A 19,780-nucleotide genomic window follows, 5' to 3' on the forward strand; every position below is an offset into this window, starting at 1 on the left:
ACAGGTGCAAAACAGAGGCTTTAATCCAAACAGCAATGAAGGTTCAGGGCTGGGGGCTGCCCTTGGGGAGGAGCAGGCGTGGGCGGAGCCAGGAAAGTGGTGGTCTGGCCCTGGGAGGGAGGCCTCTCCTGGGAAACTGTCTGCGATTCTGATGACTTCTGTCCTAGCCTCTGCCGGGACCACTGCTGGTCCCAGGCCAACCCACAGGTTGTGCTCCTCAGTGTCCCCTCCCCAAAGGCTGTGTGGACCAGGACATAGGAAGGGGCAGTGGAGAAGGGCAGGCCTAGGCAGGGCAGGAAGCCTGTAGGCACTGGCCTAGACTGGCAGAAAACGGGAGCTGCTGTCAGCACCCCCACCCTTGGTGGGCCTGCCTGGCAGCCCTGCCCACGCTCATAAGCCTGGGGCCAGTAACTTTGTCCTGTAATGGGAGGTGGGAGAAGGGAGTGTGAGGCTGCTGCCCTCTAGGTCTCCCAAGGGACCCTCACCCACCCAAGAGAGTAGAGCATCAGGCCAAGAACCTCAGGTGGAGCTAACAGCAGTGAGGAGGTAGCAGCAGCAGCCAGCCTAAGACTGCCAGAAGTAACCCAGGCTCTCCACTGAACACATAACCCCGGCCCCTCCCTGAGACTATCGCTCCCTCCCTACCAGGCAAAGTTCTGGAAAAACAGGCCTCATCCACACAGGCCTCTCCCAGGAGCCCAGAGCCTACCTACCTAAAGGACAACTTTCATAGTTAGGGGAGGTGGAAGTGAAATCTACCAACGCAAAGGGCCAGAGAGCATCAAAGTCAGGATGAGGCTCTGGACACAGCTGCCTGGGCCCAGGAGCCACCTTGAAAAGGCCCAAAAGGCCCGTCGAAGAGACAGGGCCTCTCCACCAAGGTCTCTAGCCCCACCAGAGGCATCTAGCAGATACCAGCCCTGGAGGACAGACGCTCCAACTGACAGCAAGGCATCACGAGAAGGGAAAGGAAAGGAAAGCAATGAAATAGCATGGTGCCCCTTAGCCCTGGTCTCAACCCAGGGCTGCAAAGGAGAGTACAGGGAGGCCAGCAACAGGAATAGGGGCCCAAGGACCAGGTCCCAGGCCCTCTCTTCTTGTCTGCCTGCCACTGGGTCGGTCAGAAACTGGCCACACTTTGGTCCTTCGGCCTTCTGCTCTGAGCCCTCAGCCCCTGCTCATCACCTACCCTAGTAAACAGCCTCTCATCAAACAGAAAGAACAGAGGGAGGGCAGGAGGGGCACTGGGCTGGGGAGGGCACAGGGCACAGGAGCCTGGTCTAGTGGCTCTGGTGGCTCAGCACCTCCTAACCAGACTTGACAGGATGAATGGGCAGCAGGCTCCCGAACTTGAAGTGCTGGATCACAGGAAACTTCTCCAGGCACTAAGAAAGACAGAGAGAACAGAAGTAAGAGCTACACTGTACCCTGCCAAGACCTGCCCGACCTCTCAGGCCTAAGGAGACCCAAACACCACAGGAGCCCAGACCAGAGCCACTCCTAGTGGGTGTCTATCACGGCCAAAGGCACGGTCCAATGAGAGCAGCCCCCAGGCCTTTGAGGAAGAGCAACATCTGCTTTTCCTGCCCCCACCAGCCTCCATCCAAAGTCATCTCCTGTACCACAGACTCACAAGTCACTCGTGTGTATGTGTGTGTGTGTGTGTGTGTGTGTGTGTATGTGTGTGTGTGTGTGTGAATGAACAGCCTAAACCCACAAAGCAAAAGCTAAGAAGAAATGTAGCCAAGTGCCTAGCCCAGAATGGGAAGCTGTCCACAAGAAATGGACACTCCTGATTACCCAGCCCTGGAGGTGTGGAGACATCTGAACGCCAGCCTGAGAAGAGGCCAGGACCTGTTTTCTGGTTTTCAGTACTCTGGACTGAAAAAGGCTTCTTGGCACTTCAGAGTGAGACAATAGGAACCAGCTGACATCCCCCAGGCAATTCCCAGCAGCCCTAGGGTGGGGGGAATGACAGAACAGGGGGATGGTGACTCCCTGAGCCCAACCCAGGCCCCTCATTGCCTGCTGAGAGTGGGTAGAAACCACAGGGTCCACCACAGCCACTAAAGCTAGCCTGGTCCTCCCTGGTGGGTGGGGGGGAAGGGCCCACAAGGCCAGAGGAAGGGGGCAGGAGGGGAAAAGGAAGAACAAGGACTAAGCTTGGGGGAAGAACAGAGCCACAGGATCCGGGGCCTGAGCAGAGAAAGTGGGGATCAGGAGGCTGGGGGTGGTCCCTGGGGGAGGAGCAGCAGGTCCAAGGCAGCTGCCATGGTGCTTATGTCATCAGGAAGTGGTGGGAGTTTGGAAAGCTGCCCCCCCCAACCCCAGGGCCCTGGAATTTCAGAAAGGGTCAAAGGTAAACCTGCCTCCAGATCTCCCATAAGAAGCCCCAAAAAAGGAAGTACAGACAGGGACAGAGGTTGTCTTTACTCTGTTTTTAGGACCCCCAGGGCCAGAAGACAGACTAGGGCTGGGCTAGAAGAGACTGCTGGGGCAGATGATGCCAAGACCCCAGGGCAATGCCTGATCCTTTATGTGGGCAGAACACAGCTTCACCTGCCCCTATCCTCTCAGCCCCTCCAGCACCAGGCCCAGGACTGCAGTGGGTACAGTTCAGGGGGGAACAGAGGCTCTCCAGGCAGGCAGTCCTCAGTGGACACAGACCCCAATGTGCCAAGCCCTGATGGTTCTGCACTTCAGAGGCCCAGGCCAGGGCAGGCATCGTGGAGGAGGGAGGTAGTCCCAAGACCTGAGGCCATCTATTGCCAGGCCTGGTCAGGCCCTGTGGCAGCTCAGGGCCTACTCCCCTCTAGCAGCCACCTTTTGACTGATGGCCCTGGTCCTGCTACTCTCCCCCTCCCCATCTGGACTTCAAGACTGGTGGGCCTCAAAGGTCCTCCCTGTGAACTGAGAGAGCAAGTCCTTTTCTGGGCCCTCTGGGCAGTGTGCCAACAGCCCATGGACTCTCAGGCACCAGAGAGAAGGAAGATGTGCTCATAGGTCATCAGTGAGAAAGGACCACTACAAGGACCTGGAGTCCCTAAACTTGGTTCAGCAAGTCCCAGTGTTATCCTATCCTACACAGAAGTGTGGCCTGACAGCACCCAAGACAGTGGCCAGCACCTCTGCCTGTGTGCACCAAGCTGAAGTGTCCTGTCTTCAGAAGGACACTTTGTTACTCACTGATGCCTGCTCCACTCTTCCAGTCAATGGTACTTTCAGTTGTATCCTCCTTGTGTTCTGACCACCTTTACACCAAGGCCTGCCCAGCTGTGCTGCAGCACTGATTTTGAATCCTAATTTGCTCCTCCCTCAGCCTATCACCCTGTAGTTCTTCTGCCTCTGGAAGCGGGTTAGGGTCTCCAGTCCTGCCACAGGGGACACTGGGTCAAGATAAGTTTGGAGCCATTCAAGGCAAGAGATGTGCAGACAGGACAGCATTTAACATTCTAAGCAAGAAAGGCAGCTAGAGTCTTGGTAAGAGTTATGCATTCCTCCGTTCATGATAGCCCTGGCAGGGTGGCCACCTTCCTAGGCAGTACCCACTGTGGGACAGGCAGAGCAGGGTTGTTGAAAAAGACAGGACCAAGGGCAATGCCCCGGGCGTTGGAGCTAGAGTGCAGAGCCGGAAGGAGCCTGGGCAGCCCCAGCAAAGGCCTCTCAGATTAGAGAGGTATGTGGGCTGGAGCCTAAACACAGGATGTGAAGTCCAGAGGAAGAGGATCCAGAGGGGAGGGTGGAAGGAGAGAGGGCCAGGCCCAGTCAGTTCATGTACTGTTAACCCCTTCGGGGCCAACCTGAGGGAGCCAGGCCACTGAAAGCATCTGTGTTACCACATTAGGCTGCCCTCATCCCCCGTTTCCTGTTGTCCTGCATCTGCTGATATGTACAGAAAGCTTGTGATACAGCCAAGCTCACCTGTGCACCCCCTCCAAAAAGAGAAGGAAAGATGGCCAAGAATTAGGATGGGTAGCCCTCGGTCACTAGGACCAATCTGAAGGAAAAAAAAAAAGGCACTTTGGGAACTCATGGGTCCAGGTAGGAGACTGCACAGCCAGGCCAAAGTCAAGCAATTCCAGGTTTGGGAAAAGGAAAAAGGAGAAAGATGTCCCTTCTCTTTCTGCAACAGAAAGAGAAAAAGCCATCTCCTTGGTCTGCTGGGAGATGGGGAGGGCAGGAGTCCCACAGGCAGGCTGAGGAAGGGCAGCCGCCTCCCAGCAGGGGGAGCTCCAGGACCCAAGGTCCCTGGCAGCAGCAGACTAGCTTTTTCAACCAGGGAAGACCATCTGCTTCCTTCCCAAGGACCTCATCATTAAAAGTATCAGTTCCCACCTCCCCCAAACCTGCCACTACTATGGTCACACACACTAATCTGAGATACCCCTTTCAATGATGCTCTTAAAGGATCACACCAAACCCAAGACCCTCTGCCATCTTAGCAGAGACACTCAGGCCACCTGAGCATGGAGTCATTTGACAGTGGGGAAGTCTCCTTCCCCAGAAGCAGAACCTGCCTCTGCCTCTGCCTCTGGGGTAATCAGGACAGAGCTGAGCCTCAGCCCATTGCTGCCTGTGACTGCCATCCCCTAAGAACCAGAGAGAAACAGTGTGGAACCAGGGGCAGGCACACTGGTGAGCCCCCACTCACCTCAGCCTTATACATCCGAATGAGACCCTGATTCACTTTGGCCCAGGAGGGGACAGCACTGATATTCCACAGTTGGTTGGAGTGCTCTGCAAAAGGGCCGGTTTTCATCTGGAAAAGAAGGTCCACAGCTGGAGAGGCAGAGGCCAACTAGGATTCCAGGCCAGCAGCAGCATGGTCTCTCTCTCATATACACATGCACACACGCACACCAGAGTCAAGTCAGAGCGTATGCCTATGGGGAACACACACACATGCAGGAGGTCTGCTGGCCTTTGAGTCTCATGGGAAAAATACAACCTCCTTTGCCCGCCCCTCCCAAATCACTTTTCCCACAGCCAAAACAGGGGCCTGATTCCTACTGCCCACCAAATCTAGCAGCCCCAATAAAATCAAATCTCCACCCAGGTTCCTGGTGTGGCTCCCACCAGCTCAGAGTACCTCACCAGCATAGGACTTGCTCATTCTCATTCAGAGAACAGCAACAGCCACGCGGACCCAATCTATAGGCTCCTCTTCCCCACCCTGCAGGGCACTTGGTCTGCACCTGCCAGGCAGTTAGAAGGGCAGAAGGGGACTGTGAGAAGGGCATGGACATCAGGCTGTCCTCTGCTTGGTGGGCAGGGGGAGGGGAGAAAAGGAGCAGAACCACAGCACAGACACTAGCAGCAGTTCAGGAGGTCTGTTTAGGAAGCCAGTCTGACCTGGCCAGAAGGGAAGGGATAACCACCACAGCAGCAAGACCAGCAGGAGCACTGCTGGTGATCATCGGACAGTCTATTGTGGTCCCGACTGAGGACCTGATTGTACCCAAGAGTCTGACCCTCTGGGAAGGAAAAGAAACATCCTACAGCAAGCACTCCCAGACATCAGAAACCATGGCAAAGAGGGAAGCTGTGCCTGCATGTATTCCTCTCCTGACGCCAGGCCAGCACGCTTATTAACCACGCAGTTCACAGCTCCCTGCTTTTAGGTAGCATTTATGCTGGGGAACAGGGTTCTGCACCTGACTCCAAGCTACAGAGAAAGACTGAAAAGCAAAGTGGCTGAGTCTGGCAAGGAAGCAGAGACTTGGACCCTGAGTGGGTGGGAGGTTCCAGAAGAAGCTGTGCTTGGAGGCTTGGGGGTGGGGAGCTATTCCAGGGAGAAAGGATAAGCTCAAAGCTCTCTCCACAATGAGGCATTATGACCATTGAGGCCCTTAGGAGCACAGAGGCCACCCTCTGCCCAAGCCAAGGCTGCTCTGGTCTCCGACTCCCACAGGTCTTGGACTTCCCCACTAAGGGCAACTCCGAATAAACTTTGCAGTTTTAAGTCAAAAAGTCTGCCATGTTATCTCTGTCACCTCCCTCTCTAGGTCCAAGTCCCCAGAGAAAGCCTACCTCAATGGCCCCCTCAGCAACAAGGGCAACAGGATTCTACCAAAGCACTAAACAAAGCCCACCCTGGTGCCTGCCAGGCTTCTGGGCTTTCCCTTCCCCTGGAACGGGGGAAGTGCCCAGCATACAGGTCCCTCACCCCCGAGTTCTGTTCCCATTGCAGGACCCACTCAGACTCTACGCCCAGTCTCTCTGCCCTATTCCTCCCCAGGCACCAGCCCTGTGTCCCACACTGCAGGTCCTGAGAGGCTCAAGGATCATGGGAGCTGTGGACCAGGTCTGTGAGCAAACCACTTAGGTAGCACCTGCTGGCAGTGTCCCTCAGCAGCAGCTCAAGGGTCTGCTCTGCAAAGGCTCTGAGGCAAAAGCAGGCAGACGGACACCAGACTCTTCCTTCTGGACCAGCCTGGCCCACCAAAAGCACTGGACACATCCCCAAAAGGCTTCTCCGGTCTGCTTGTGGAACCAGCTGGAGGCTCGTGCTCTGCAGAGCCCCAGTGGTGAAATGCTGCTTCTCTGCAGGGGCTGAGCCCCCGCCCCAGGCCTTCAGTGCCCCCAGGTCCTCCTAAGTCCTTCAGAAGGAGACTGCAAAACAGACAAGGAGAAAAAAAGGAATACAGGGCAAGACGACCAAAAAAAAAAAAAAAAAAAGCTCATTCTAGCCACAAAGGGAGAAGAGAACGAGCGAGAACGAGCACGAGCGAGCAAGCTGCAGTCCCGCAGCGACCCCAGGGGAATCGTGTGAGTCAGAGCAGCCATATTGAGCAGGAAATTACTCACAGACGCTGCGTTCCTGCCTCTCCACTCCCCAGAGAATCGGCCTTTTGTAAATGGTTCCTCTGTCAGTAACTGAGGGGGATGGGCGGGGGTGGGGAGGCTCTGCACAGTGCCTTCCTGTCAGCTCCTTCCCTTCCAGCTGAAATCTGATCCCTCCCTTCCCAAAACTCCAAATTTAGAAGCCAGATTGAAACTGAAATTCTTTTCCTGCCTGCCCTAGACTCTTAAAGGAGCCAGAGCTGTATTTCCCTCAACAGCAGAAGCTGGGCAAGGAGAGCTCTCTCATCCGGAATGCCCAAGGCTACCAAGCAGTCCCGGCATAAAACCAGGGCACTCTGCTTAATCCCCTAGTTGCCCTTAGGGATTTCCAGGTCTAGAGAGGAAACACTGCCCCTTTCCTGACCAGAACTCTATGCAGGCCTCCAGGTTCCTAAGCCCCAGGGTCCACGTGAGACAAATCAGGCTATTAACTCACTGACCAAGGGTTGCAAAACCGTCCACTGGTCTGAAGTGGGAGGGGCTCTGGTGAACAGTGTGCGGTGAAGCAGTACACACTCAGCCCAGGCTAGGCTGGCCATGCGGGCAAAAGGGGGCCCCTGGAGCAGCAGCCTAACACCATGCCTTGGGCCAAAAAGAATACCAGGCCATGTAGAGAAGGTGCAGAACAGTCAAAAACTACCCTCCCCCTTACCCCCAGGTCCTACCTCTCCCTTAATTACATGTTATAAAACCTCCAAGTTCAACGTGTTTTTGGCACCACCTTGTGGCTACCATAAGCTACCTTCTAGCAGAGGATCTGGGTCTCAAACTTTGGGAAAGCTTTTGGAGTTTTGTATCAGCATAAACAAACACAAATACAAAGTCTAGGCATGGAATCGATTCCTACAGTCCCTGAAGACTGGCCTGGCCTGCTCCCTGGCTAGAATTACTGACGAGGATGCAAAAGGGTTGGCCAGCCACTAGGGGGAGCAAAACCAGCCTTTTGGCCCCAGGCAACTAACTGCAGAATCTGCACTCCTGCCTCCATTCTTGTTCCTACGTCTCACCCTGGGGTCTCCTGGGGCCCCGCAGCCCCTCACACTCCACTCCAAAAGGAGTAGTGCGTGACCAGCATTCAAGGCAGCAAGCCAGGCCTGCCCCAGAGTCCTTCCGACCTTGGGCCTGCTACACTGCTGAAGGCAGCAGATCTGTGAGACTAAAAAGCAGTGGCCGCCCAGCCATCAGTCCCAGCGCCATTTGCTGACAGGGAAAAAATGTGTCATTCCCCTCTGGCCCCTGGAGTTTGGCAGAAGCCTAAGCCAAATGCTGACCAGGAGCCACTGCTCACCAGGCTCCTCCCTCTTTGGGGCTCAGAACAGGCCAGAAGCAGTGGCCCCTGGGCAGGCATCCACAGTATGCCAGGCAGCAGGCATGCACGTGCACATCAGGGAACAGAAAGAACATGAGAACCATCTCCGGAAAGCAGGACGAGGGTTCCCTTTGCAAATGTGGGGTGGGGGGTTTGCAGGGACAGGTAGAGAGAGAAGGGAAAATCCTGACACCTCTGGGAAGCAAGGCCCTGAGAGCTTGGGTCTCCAGGTTCTCTATGCAGTTAATCTGACAGGTATGCTTAAACACAGGCTCCCAGCTCTAGTCCCTAAGATCATGTTCAAAAAGCTGGGATGGGGCGCAGGGCTGCATTTCAACAAGTCCCCAGCAATCTTGACGAGTAACCAGTGCTGCACTATGACAGGGAATCTTCAGTTAGAGCTCTGCCAGGTGCAGGCTGCTATTCTCACCACCAGCACCTTGCTCATGCCCACATCCTCAAGCACTTACAGACATGGGTCCCCTCAGCTGAAAAGCTATCTACTCCAGAAAGTCACTCCAGCTCCTCCACGGCTTTCAGCCCGCTGTCAGTCCAGAAGCACATGGCTCCCCAGACCTTGCCACCTGGAAGATGCTGCCCCACACACACCACAATGCATAACCACCCTTTCAGACTTGCAGTGACTCTCAGCTCTTAAGTCCCGTGGGGTGTGGAGGGACCCTGGATTTGGGCAAGGAGAACCTGGTTAACCCTTTTAGGAGAGACGTAGTGAGACTTTTGCTTTGGGAGGTGGGGCTTCAATACCCACTTCTGGTGCCAACTGTGCCATCTTTGGGCAGCTCCTCTGGCTGCTCTAACCTGCCGAAAAGCCACTATCCCCAACTCATATGAGCCCACAGGTGGCTCTCCTCCCCCCTCACCTCAGTGATAAATAGGATGCACTCCAGGAACATGTAGTCCTTGTGGTTCTCAGTCACGGCCTTCTCATCCACAAAGTGTCGGGGCTCCAGGTGCGGGTGGTCTGGGAAGAGCAAAGAGCCCTGGGGTTTAGCACCAGGTCTCACACCACCTGAGTGCCCTCCCTAGCTTGTGGTTGAGTGTACAGACATTCACTGCACGGTACATCATGCTTAATGACAGCCACGTATAGGACATTGATCCCATGAGATTAGTAGGAAGGGGCTGGGGGGGTGCTCAGTGGCAGAGCTCTTGCCTAGCACATGAGGCCCTAGGCTCACTCCCCAGAATGTAAAAAAGGATTATAATCAAGGTGAGAAGTTCCTATCACCTAGCGATGCACTCATCACATCATAACCCAAACCTACCATTCACCCTTGTGGTGATGCTGTGCAAGTAAGCCTACTGCACAACCAGTCACAGGAAATATAACACACACACTCACGTGTTACACACAGCACACACAACAGACATACTTACTATACTTACATATTTACTATACTTTTATCATTAGAATACACTCCTGTTTATAAAAAAGTCACTGTAAAGCTGTCTTGTCGCACTGACAAGCAGCTTCCTCCATCTCATGCTTCCAGTCTCTGATGGCATCATGACACCATATTGAGAGGCTGGCCCACACCACGCAGCTGTGTGGAAGCATACGCTATGACACACAATGAAACCACCCAGCGGCATGTCCCAGTCCATGTTCAACAGCTCATCTCAGACCAGACCAGGCTCTAACTCACGAGGCTCCAGCTCTGCCTCTCTAGCTGATGACCTAAGATGAATGATGTCAGCGCTCCAAGGTTCAGTTTCCTCATCTGGGTAGCAGGGATAAGAACAGCACCCCTGGGATACTGAGGCCCACATGACAATAACCAGCACACTGAACACTTAAGTGCTGGTCTGGTCTTCAATTCTCAAAAGCCCTTCCTTCCCATGGTATCTGAGGTCTGTGGGGGTGCCTAGCACAGAGCAAGTCCTCAACCACCAGGCATGTATGAGTACTATTTTGGGCAGCTCATTCTAAAACGAAGAGAATCACCGCTTCCACCTCCAACCCACTGGTAGATCCTGAGCTGCTGACCATGTCTGGAAAACTGTTTTAAAGTGGGGGTGTCACAGAGCAGATCTGTCTGAGTGCACAGGAAACAGACCCACCACACAGCACGTGGCAACAGCTCCCTGATGGGCCCCCTTGTACACAGCTCGATAATAACAGTGGTTAACGTTGGTCACTGAATCAAAAGAGCCCCTCATTTTCAACATAAAACCCTGCAGCTGCTGCCAGGAGCTGGGTGCGTCTCACACAGTCCGTTATGCCGGGCGCACGCCCTTGCTCCAGCCCATGTCACTTTCCATTATCTTAGCAGCACTCGGGCGCCACCTCCCCCAGCCGGCCACACTGGCTCAAGGCAGAAGGTTGACAGCAAACAGCCTCCGTCAATAGTCCATCTAATGCCCTGCTTTACAAGCTGCCACTGTGTGCCCTGGGCAGGAGGAAGGGAACCGGAAAAGAAGAGGAGGATGGGCACAGAACACACCATTGTGGGGACAGGGTAGAGGGATGGGGCACCCAGCTCTTGTACCTATCAGCTGTGAACTGCCCCAGATGAAGGGCAGAAATTGGAAATCATCCAGGCCCCACACTCCCTGGCTGCCGGCAGGTTCCATCCTGTATGTTTTCTGGAGTTTCCGCATAACCTCAAGGTACCTACACAGGAGGGACAAGAAGGGAAGGGGGTCGGAGGTAAGAGGACACTCTCCACTTTCTGCGCTGGGAGCACAAGGAGGCCAGGAAGAGGCACTAGGAGTGGCTGGGCTCCATCTCAAATGGACCCCATGCAGGTGACAAGTAAGTGAGGCAGGCAGCAGCTGCACCCTCAGAATACTGGAGCTTTATTTTCCCACACTCAAGTGACACCTCTCAGCCTGGGAAAGGCACAGAAGATGGGCTGGGAAACTGTACCATCAACTCCTGACAGTTTGTAAGACCTTGGGCAAGAGCTGCAATTCTCTAACCTCGGTCAGTCCGTGCCACCTGCAGAGCTGCACCCATGTTCTCCCGCTCTAGGGCCTAGCTGCCCTAGCACGCAGAGTGCGCCCAGAAGGGAACAGGTGCAGTAAGAGCTCAAGGGGGAGGGGCTCTGCACACACCTGTGCTGCCCGGCAGGAGGTAGGGCAGCAGGTCAGAGCCTGACTGCCTAGCTTCAGCAGGCTCTGTGACCTCGGTGGAGAAATCAGATTTTCCTGTGCCTCAGTTTCTTCTTCTATAAGAGGGAGACAACAGTTGCTACTCCCTAGAGTTGTTGCAACAATAAACACGTTACAGATATAGCACTCAATGGGTCCTGCAGGTGGTAAGCACCAGGTAGGCCATTCCATGCCACCTTGCCTTGGTTTTACACACAGCTGAGTGTGAACACACTGGATGGAGTCTTGGATGGCCCAACCACAGCTTGACAAGGACCGGACAAGAACCATGAGCTACAGGAAAAGCTTCCCACTCCCTGTGGCAAGGCCCCCTGGTCCCTCTCTGCAGTGCCCGCTCCTTCCTCCCCCTCACCCTCACCGATTGAACACCTTGAAGACAATAGCCACTTGGTCGTCCACCCGGAGCACCCCGATCTTGCAGAGACAGCAGAGGAAAGCAGCAAAGGCCGCCTCGTGCCCTGAGGGAGGAAAAACAGCACAAGCTGACAATCATGAAGAACGAGGACTGGACTGTTCTCTGTCTCCCAAGATCCAGCCCATCTGAGGAGGAAGGCCAACATGGATATGACAGGGCCCATTCCCTACTACCCAAAAAGACCTAGACCCCTTCAAAAACTACCAGTACTGTAAGACTGTAAGACTACTCCTAAGAGGCCCAGCCTACAGCGTTCATAAGGCATTTACATTTGACTTTATGAGTTTGACAACTATCCCAACACAATTTGTTGAGCACCTGCTAAGTGGGCAGTCACCATCCGTATTAGGTACTAGGAAAGCAGTGACAAATGAGTTCCTGCCCTCGTGGAGCTTATGATCTATCAGAGATAACAGTCACTACTATGATTCTAGAGCTAAAGGAAAAACAGGTTGATAAGCAGGGTGTATCACAGGGAAACCCTGACATAAGGGTTCAAGGTTGCCCCTAAGGAAATAACAATTATCTCTGAAAGATGAATGGGAATTTGGAAGACAAAGGGAGTGAAGGAAGTAGGAAATGCATTCTAAGCAGAAGAAACAGCTTGCGCAAAGGCCCTAAGACAAGAAAAGTCTTGATGTGTTTAAAGAACCCTAGAAGGCCAGTATGTCTAAAGCAGAGAAAGCAAGGGGAAAGGCTACAGGTCAGATGAGCCTTAGTGGCCATGGAAAAGAACTCAGACTTCATCCCAAGAGCACCAGGGAGCCATGGCAGGCTTCTAAGCAGGGGATGCACGGACAGATTATAAGGTCATAGGCACCTTGCTTTCTTTCCTGGTCATGTCAATAAGAACAGTCGGCACTACAGAAACTACTGCCTGGATTTTGGACTGAGTCCCATGATTCACTGTGTCCTAAAAACCCTAGTTGGGGGGATTTGTAAGGAAAGGCTGTTTCTGCAGAATGAAGATCCCTCCAGGACCTGTAGAACCCAAGAACTCAGCTCCTTTCACCCACCACAGTTTCCGAGTGACAGCCAGGATGTCAGCCTTGACTCAGGCTCCTGGACACCCTGGAGTGAACACCTACTGCCCTGCCAGTCAGCCCCTTGTTGGTCGTAGTAGTCAAAGCCCCACCCTGGAGGTCTCAGAACACTTGGCAACAGTGTTCCCTGGCCACAGCGGGGCAGGGATGAGACTCTCAGGCCTCTGTCCAGAGAAACCTGCTTCAGGGCCTGCTAAGGCCTAGCTCCCTCTGGCCCACGCTCCCCAGGCAGGACAGGGGTCTCCTGGGCAGGCAACAGGGGCCACCCCTGACCAGAGAACACTTCTTATTAAGGTGCCCAGCCCTCTCTCCAAGTCCAAGGCAGCTTGACTAAAACGTCAGATCCAAGGAGCTCAAAAGCACAGAGATGTGGCTAGGAGACAAGGGGCATCAGGCAGAGGGTGACCATGATGCTGCCAGTAGCTATCAAAGAAGCTCTTTCGCTTCTCAAAGCTTCAGTTAACAGTTGCCTTAAGATGCAACTGGTTAATATATGAGTAAGTTAATTTTTGAGTACGGGGCCAGCTCAGCACAGGCACCATGCATGCGGCACCAGCTCCCCCTGGTGGACCAAGCTAGAACCACAGGACCAGGCCACCCACACCCACACCCTGGAGATGCTTGCTCAGGGAGTCCCCCAGACAGTCCTGAGCAAGAAGAAAGCAGCTCACGAAAAGAAAACTCAGCAGTGAGGCCAAGCAAGCGCAGAACCACGCAAGCAGCAGGTACCTGTGCCATAATCAATGCGGGTGGAGTTCCCCACCGCCTCCTTCAGGTAGACAGCCACTTCAGGGATGGCAGCTGCCAGGTGGGTGGGGACCACTGTGGCCACCAAGTTCTCTGCTTCCTGATAACACAAGAGAACAAAGTGGTAGCAGCAGATTAGGCAGCAAGGGGTGGGCAGGCATCTGCTGGCCAGGGCTGATTCTCACTGTGGGTGGCCAGAACAGGAGGGAGCATTTATTCTCACACAACAGAAGAACTGCCCTGGGAGGCTTATCATCTGCTAGCTCTTCCTCCAGGGCACCAGGTGTGGTGGCAAGAGGGGAACCTATTCTTGCATCTGGTAACATACTGCAGGCCCACAGAGATTCTGTGAGGTCAGGACAATTCCCCATAGTCACCAACTCCCTTCACACTCCAGGGGCAGTAAGAGTCTGTGCCCTAAGTTTGCCAAAAGACATACACAAGAATATTTCCAAACAGCATTATATATAGCAACCAAAACATAAGAACACAACTAAAATGTCCAACAGCGGAATGAATAATCTGTGGTATATTCCTACAATGAAATACTACCCAGCGAAGAAAAAGATCTACCATTACATGCCACAGCGTGGATGACGCTCACAGACATCAAGCAAGAGGCCAGACGCTGGACTGAAGGCCTGGCCCAAGTGGTAGAGCGCTTGCCTAGCAAGTGAGAGGCCCTGAGTTCAATCCCCAGAGTGGAGGGTGGGGGCACAATGTTGACATGAAGTTCAAAAATCAACATGTGGCGTAGAAATCAGGAGCGCCTAGGGGACACCATGTGGAAGACGATTCTGCTGAAGAGCTGGACAGTCCTGCAGCTGGACATGAATGACAGGATGGTTAAAAACATGTAAAGCTGGGACATGTCAGCTCTCTTCTAAGTTATAAGAAGCTGGAGACCAGCAGTAGGAGAACCTCCTGGAGATGGCAGACATCTGCTGCTGCCTGGTCCTGCCCTGTTCACAGGCTCTGCTAGTCTATGCAGAGGGCCTGAGAGCCTGCATTCTCACTGCTTGTTTGCTTTCAGCAGGAAACAGCTTTTTCTTTTCTCTCTCTTTATTTTTTTGGGGGAGGGGGGAGTTTAACTTTAAGACAGGGCCTCACCATTTGCCCAGGCTGGCCTCAAACTCTTGATCCTCCTGCCTAAGCCTCCTGAATGTTGGTATTACAAGTGTGCACCACCATGCCTGGCACACCAGCTCTTCTTTAACCTAACAATGAGTCACAGAGTCCCCTTCCACTGAATTCCCTAGAGAGCCTTATTCTTTTTTTCAGCTGCACAATACTCCACGGTATGTGTGGCACAGTATATTTAACTGACCTCCTCCAGGCATAGGTACCTGGGACATTTCCAACCTGCTGCTAAAACAATGACTTAATAAGCATCCTCACGCAGGGCACTGTGCAACCACAGTAGTAGTTCCCAGAAGATGGTTGTAACGGATGGTAAACACATTTGTAGTCTGGATAAATGGAACTGTCATTTCAAAAACTCCGTTATTTTCACATGCCTAATTGCTTGACATGCCTGCTCTGACCAACACAGGCCTTCCCCTTCAGCCCAACCCCAGCCTGTGCTGCAGCACCCTCACCTGGTCAAGTTTGGCATACCACGTCCTATAGGCCTTGTTCCCAAAACGGGAGGGCTGGTCCACTGGAGGGGTCTCATCAATCCATCTGTCCAGCGTGTTGAGAAGAGCCACCAGCTTCTCAATGGCCTATAAGGTGATACAGAGGGGCCAAGTGAGTGACTGGTGTGGCCAGAGCCATAGAGAGAAGTCTCGATAGCTGCTAGGTGGTGACCTCCAGGCATGGTACCTGCTGGCCACTCTTCTTCCCAACTGTCCTGCATGTGAAGGACGGTCAGGGGAGCTGGAGAGCTGATGGGAAGAGCACTAGGCCGACATGACAGGGCTAGGAGTGGCTCAACACCATTTCCACAGCCACCCACCAGCAGAGGCTGCTGGACAAGCACAAGCCCCAGCCCCGAGCTTCACCAAGACATTTCATTGAGGCCCTTCACCGAACATGCAATACCAAACCCAAAAATATAGAAGCATGGAAGGAGGAAAGGAAAAAGACCAGGAACCCTGCACCCCAAAACACACACTATCTGTGTTTTAACACAGCCTCTGCTTTGTCTATGTGTGTTCTATTCAGCACAGTAAGGATTTGAAGGCAGATGGGCCTAGATTCAAATCTCAGCTACAACACTACCAGACTGCTGTGAGACCTTAAGCAAGCAACTAACTGAGCCCCCGCATCTTCCTGTCAAACATGGGCACGGCCACGTCTCCTAGGCAGTGTGCCAGGCACTCAGTGATGAGCTATACTTAGGCACGGACTCAAACACGGATCGTGGGGCCCAGGCTGCTCTGCAGTCTGCTCATTTTCCTCATGAACCACAAGCCACATAGCCTTTAAGAAGTGAGTAATGTCTGATTGTACCAATATATGGTGATTGTACCAATATATGGTGATTTTTTTAAGGTAATTCCTGTTAAATTGCTGGGTTATTCAATTATTTCTCCGCCACAGACAATACTGTGGTCAACAATCTTGCAATTCGACCCTCACGGAAATCCCGGGTCACTGTGTACAATGCTCTGGAAGGCTGGCGGGGCCAAAAGCCCACATCTCTACACCTTGCCCAAGGAGAACAGGGATCAAGAACTAGAACTGGTGTCAAGGGTGTGGGAGGCATTAGCACCAAATGTTACCAAACAGAAAATCAGACAAAGCCATGAGGGTAGCTTCAGAGTGCTCCTTGTAGGTGTGGCTAGGAGAAACTGGCCAGAACTAAGGGCTAGAGGAAAACACCATACAGAGGCAATTCGAAGTCAGGCCACCCTGGGAAGAGGGTTCCTGCCAGGCAGCAGAAGCTGCCTGTGTCTATGGGAACAAATGGCACAAAGCAAAACCTCCAGGACATCCTGGCATTGGGTAAGAACTAGTAGGCAAGGCCAGCAGGAAGCTGTGCCTGGGCCGGGCAACGCACAGTCAGGCTTCCCACTGCCCAGGGCAAGATCCCTACCTGCAGGGAGGGCTCAGCTAATGGACACGTGCTGGGAGCGACCTGCTGCAGCGCTCCAGGAGGCACACAGCACAGTCCAGCCACGCTCCCTGGCACTGCACAGCAGGACAATGCCATGACCACTGCTCTCTCCCTCGCCTCCCTCATCAAAGCTTTGAGCATGGAGTTGCCTGTAGGCTGAGGCAGAGTCTGGGATGGCATAAAGCTGCGTTGGTGAACTGTGACAGCAAGTGCTACCAGAGAAGAACCAGCTCACCAGGAACTGCTGCTGGCACAAAGCAAAGCTGGCCTCCCACAGCAAATAGGGCTTCTGAGAGGTCTGGGAAGCCCCCAAGACCAGGGTACCCTGGAGCTCTCAGTCTATGACCTTGTAGAGACACTGAAAGGGACAAAGAAGGTGGCTCTGAGGCCAGCAGGAGCCAGACCACAGCTGCTAGCAAGACTGGGCCAATGAATAATTAAGAAGACTCCAGCTCCTCCTTCTGGCAGGGCTTTTGGAACTCAGGGGGTTGGGTGGCCTCCATTGTTTGGCCTGCTGTGACAGCAGGGTTGCAGGGGGAGGGAGTGGTGAGCTGGAGCCCCTTGGAGGCACAAAGAATAATTTGAGCTATCTTCTCCTCCTCTCCCTAGAACAGCACTTCCTTTGGACTAGTAAAGCCTTCCCCAAAATTTTACTGACCAACTTCTTCTGCCTTTTTTATGCTTAAAAAAAGGAAGCGTGACTCAAGTGGTTGAACGACTGCTTTGCAAGTACAAATTTCTGAGGTTCAAACTCCAGTCCCACCAAAAACAAAAATAACAAAAACAAGCTTCCTCTCTACTACTACCTTTACTCTGCAAAATTACCAAAAACTAATTCCTTAAGTCTAGGATGGGCATGATGGAAAACAATGTAATCACAGGTCTGGACAACCTCCCAGTGTGCTTGCTCTCTCCAGCCCCGCTCACGCGGGCCAGGCCCAGCAGCAGAGCCCCATGTTGGGAGAAAAGCCCTCGGTATAGCTTCACCTGCCATGAATGGCTGCTCTGCCAGTTACAAGCAGAAACTGGGAGACTTGTGGAGATGGCTTCAGTCCCTCTGAACACTGGGTGAGGAGCAACCCAGCACTGGCACACTGGGATGAACCCAGCTCAGGAAGGGCCCCAGCTGAAGCAACAGCAGCTATTGAAAACTATAATCAAGTAAGGACACAGAGGGTCAAGAAGGACAAGGTCACTCAGCTGAGAAGCACATTAGCAAACCCTGCTGGCCTGACCCCAGAGCCCTAGCACATAAGCACACGGCAATCCTCCCAAAAGAATATCTCCTGACCAAGACTGTAATCCTAGCTACTCAGGAGGCAGAGATCAAGAGACTGTGGTTTGAAGCCAGTCCAGGTAAATAGTTCACAAGACCCTATCTTGAAGAAAATCCGTCACAAGAAAAATGGCTGGTGGAGTGGCTCAAAGTGTAGGCCCTGAGTTCAAGCCCCAGTACCGGAAAAAAAAAAGAAAAATGAAAAATCTCTTGAGCCAAGACAACACCTGGTTAGTGTGAATGCCTTCCATAAAGCCTCAGGGGCAACAGAAGACCAAAAGGGATTTGGCGCTGGGGTGCTGGGGTAATTACAACATTCCCCTTTAATTAGCCCTAACCCCACAATATTCCCAGCCCACTGGACACGGCTGAGCATCTCTTGCCACGAGCTCAAGGAGAAGTCTTCTCTCCCCTAGCCATCCTGCACCTAGGCCACAGCATGAGAAGAACCAATCCAAAAAGCCACTAGTGGGATGGATGGCTCCCAAGGGAAAGCTGTCTATCTCCAGCACAGACCTTGTTCCCCTCAAGGGGACAGAAAAGGATCTGGGTGCAGCAGCCACCGAGGACAAGAAGAGACAGCTCCACCAGAAGAATGGTGTGAGGGTTAGAAAGGCAACGTTAGCCAGGGGCAAGTGAAGAAACTGGACCAGGGCAAGGTCAGACCTTACTCAACAGGCCTGAGCCTTTGGCTAGGGGGCTGGGTGAGCCAAAGCATTGAGACAGGCTGTTCAGGCCCTGGTGAGCGATAAAGAGGCCCAAGGTGGCTATGAGGCCCACTGGGACAAATCCTAAGAGGCCACTAGAAGCCTGGAACCTCATCATGGGAGATGGCACTGCAACAGCAAATAGCATGAGACCACATTCTCTGAAGGGCCCAGTGCCTGCCTGCAGTTCCTGCCATTGCTATACAAACAAGTCTGTCTCTGAAACCACCAAAGGGCACCCACTGGGCAGGGTGAACCCAAAGGCAAAAAAAAAAAAAATACACATGCCCTTGGACCAGCACTTCTACTTTGGGGGATAAACCCTCAGGAAATAAGGCCCACAGATCTATGTGCAAGCATGCTCAGATCAGCAATGCCCAAGGCACAGTGACAAATGCAAGGCTAGGAGAGTTTTAAGTCAAGGCAAAGGTCATCTGCACCACTGCCTACTCCGTGCATCTCGGGCAGCCCAGGAGCTAGCTACAAAGCATCACAAAGAGGGTCAGCTTTCTTACTACCGGCAGACACATCTCTTCCTCATCTCTCCAAGGAGCACTTTTACTTCTTTTAGCATCTCTGTTTTCTTTTTGCCATGCTGGGGCTTGAACTCGGGGCCCTGCACAAGTGTGGTACCACTAAACTATAGACACTCCCAGCTCCTTTTATCATCTTTAATTTCAAGTTACATAAAAACACCAGTTAAAAAGAAAAAAAAAAAAATGCCAGTTAGAGGGAGTGAATTTGATTAAATGTATGTATGGAAATACCACAATGAAGTCCCTATGTATAATTAATATACACTAAAAAAAAATTTTTTTAAACATCAGTTAGCAAAAACTGGAAGGCTACAAAACTGCATATTTACCTTGACTCAAATTATAAATTTTATAAATGTAAAAGTTACACTTATGGACAGCAGATGCAAACTGCACATGTACTTGAGCAACCTTGTATTCTGCACTGGCCTGTGTGGCAATGAGCCTGCCTGGCACTCCAGCAGGCTCTCTGCCTGTGCCTACCTCAGAGACTCTGTACTCAAAGGTCAGCTTCTTCCCCTTCACACCTTCGTTGAGGGTAAGGATGAATCCGATGTAGTCAGCGTATGCCTGTCAAACAGAGGGGAGGGGGAGAACGAGAGGGATGTCAGACCCTACATGCCTTAGCTATACCCAAGCTGCCCCTAGCTCCCAAACCCAGGACAAGTAGACAGGCAATGCCAAATGCTCCCCTAATAAAACTGGCAA

At 52.9% G+C, this 19,780-nt stretch overlaps 1 protein-coding gene across 6 annotated transcripts in view; it reads right to left on the minus strand.

The window, feature by feature from the left end:
- Ptpa (protein phosphatase 2 phosphatase activator) overlaps positions 1–19,780 on the minus strand; it is a 26,743-nt gene continuing 6,963 nt past the window's right edge. For 2 of the 6 annotated variants that reach the window (XM_074053024.1, XM_074053025.1), the window contains exons 3-10: positions 19,556–19,642; positions 15,091–15,216; positions 13,475–13,592; positions 11,646–11,745; positions 10,663–10,787; positions 9,034–9,134; positions 4,652–4,759; positions 1,415–3,997 (exon numbers count right to left, since the gene is read on the minus strand). In XM_074053024.1, coding sequence (XP_073909125.1) covers positions 3,833–3,997; positions 4,652–4,759; positions 9,034–9,134; positions 10,663–10,787; positions 11,646–11,745; positions 13,475–13,592; positions 15,091–15,216; positions 19,556–19,642 — 930 coding nt within the window. In that variant the 3' untranslated portion in view covers positions 1,415–3,832. Of the gene's footprint in view, positions 1,386–1,414; positions 3,998–4,651; positions 4,760–6,332; positions 6,613–9,033; positions 9,135–10,662; positions 10,788–11,645; positions 11,746–13,474; positions 13,593–15,090; positions 15,217–19,555; positions 19,643–19,780 lie in introns of those variants that run through there. The other 4 variants (XM_074053023.1, XM_020174760.2, XM_020174761.2 and 1 more) reach the window with 3 other exon arrangements.

Source organism: Castor canadensis, chromosome 13 (genome assembly GCF_047511655.1).
Source record: "Castor canadensis chromosome 13, mCasCan1.hap1v2, whole genome shotgun sequence".
Taxonomy (NCBI): Eukaryota; Metazoa; Chordata; class Mammalia; order Rodentia; family Castoridae; genus Castor; species Castor canadensis.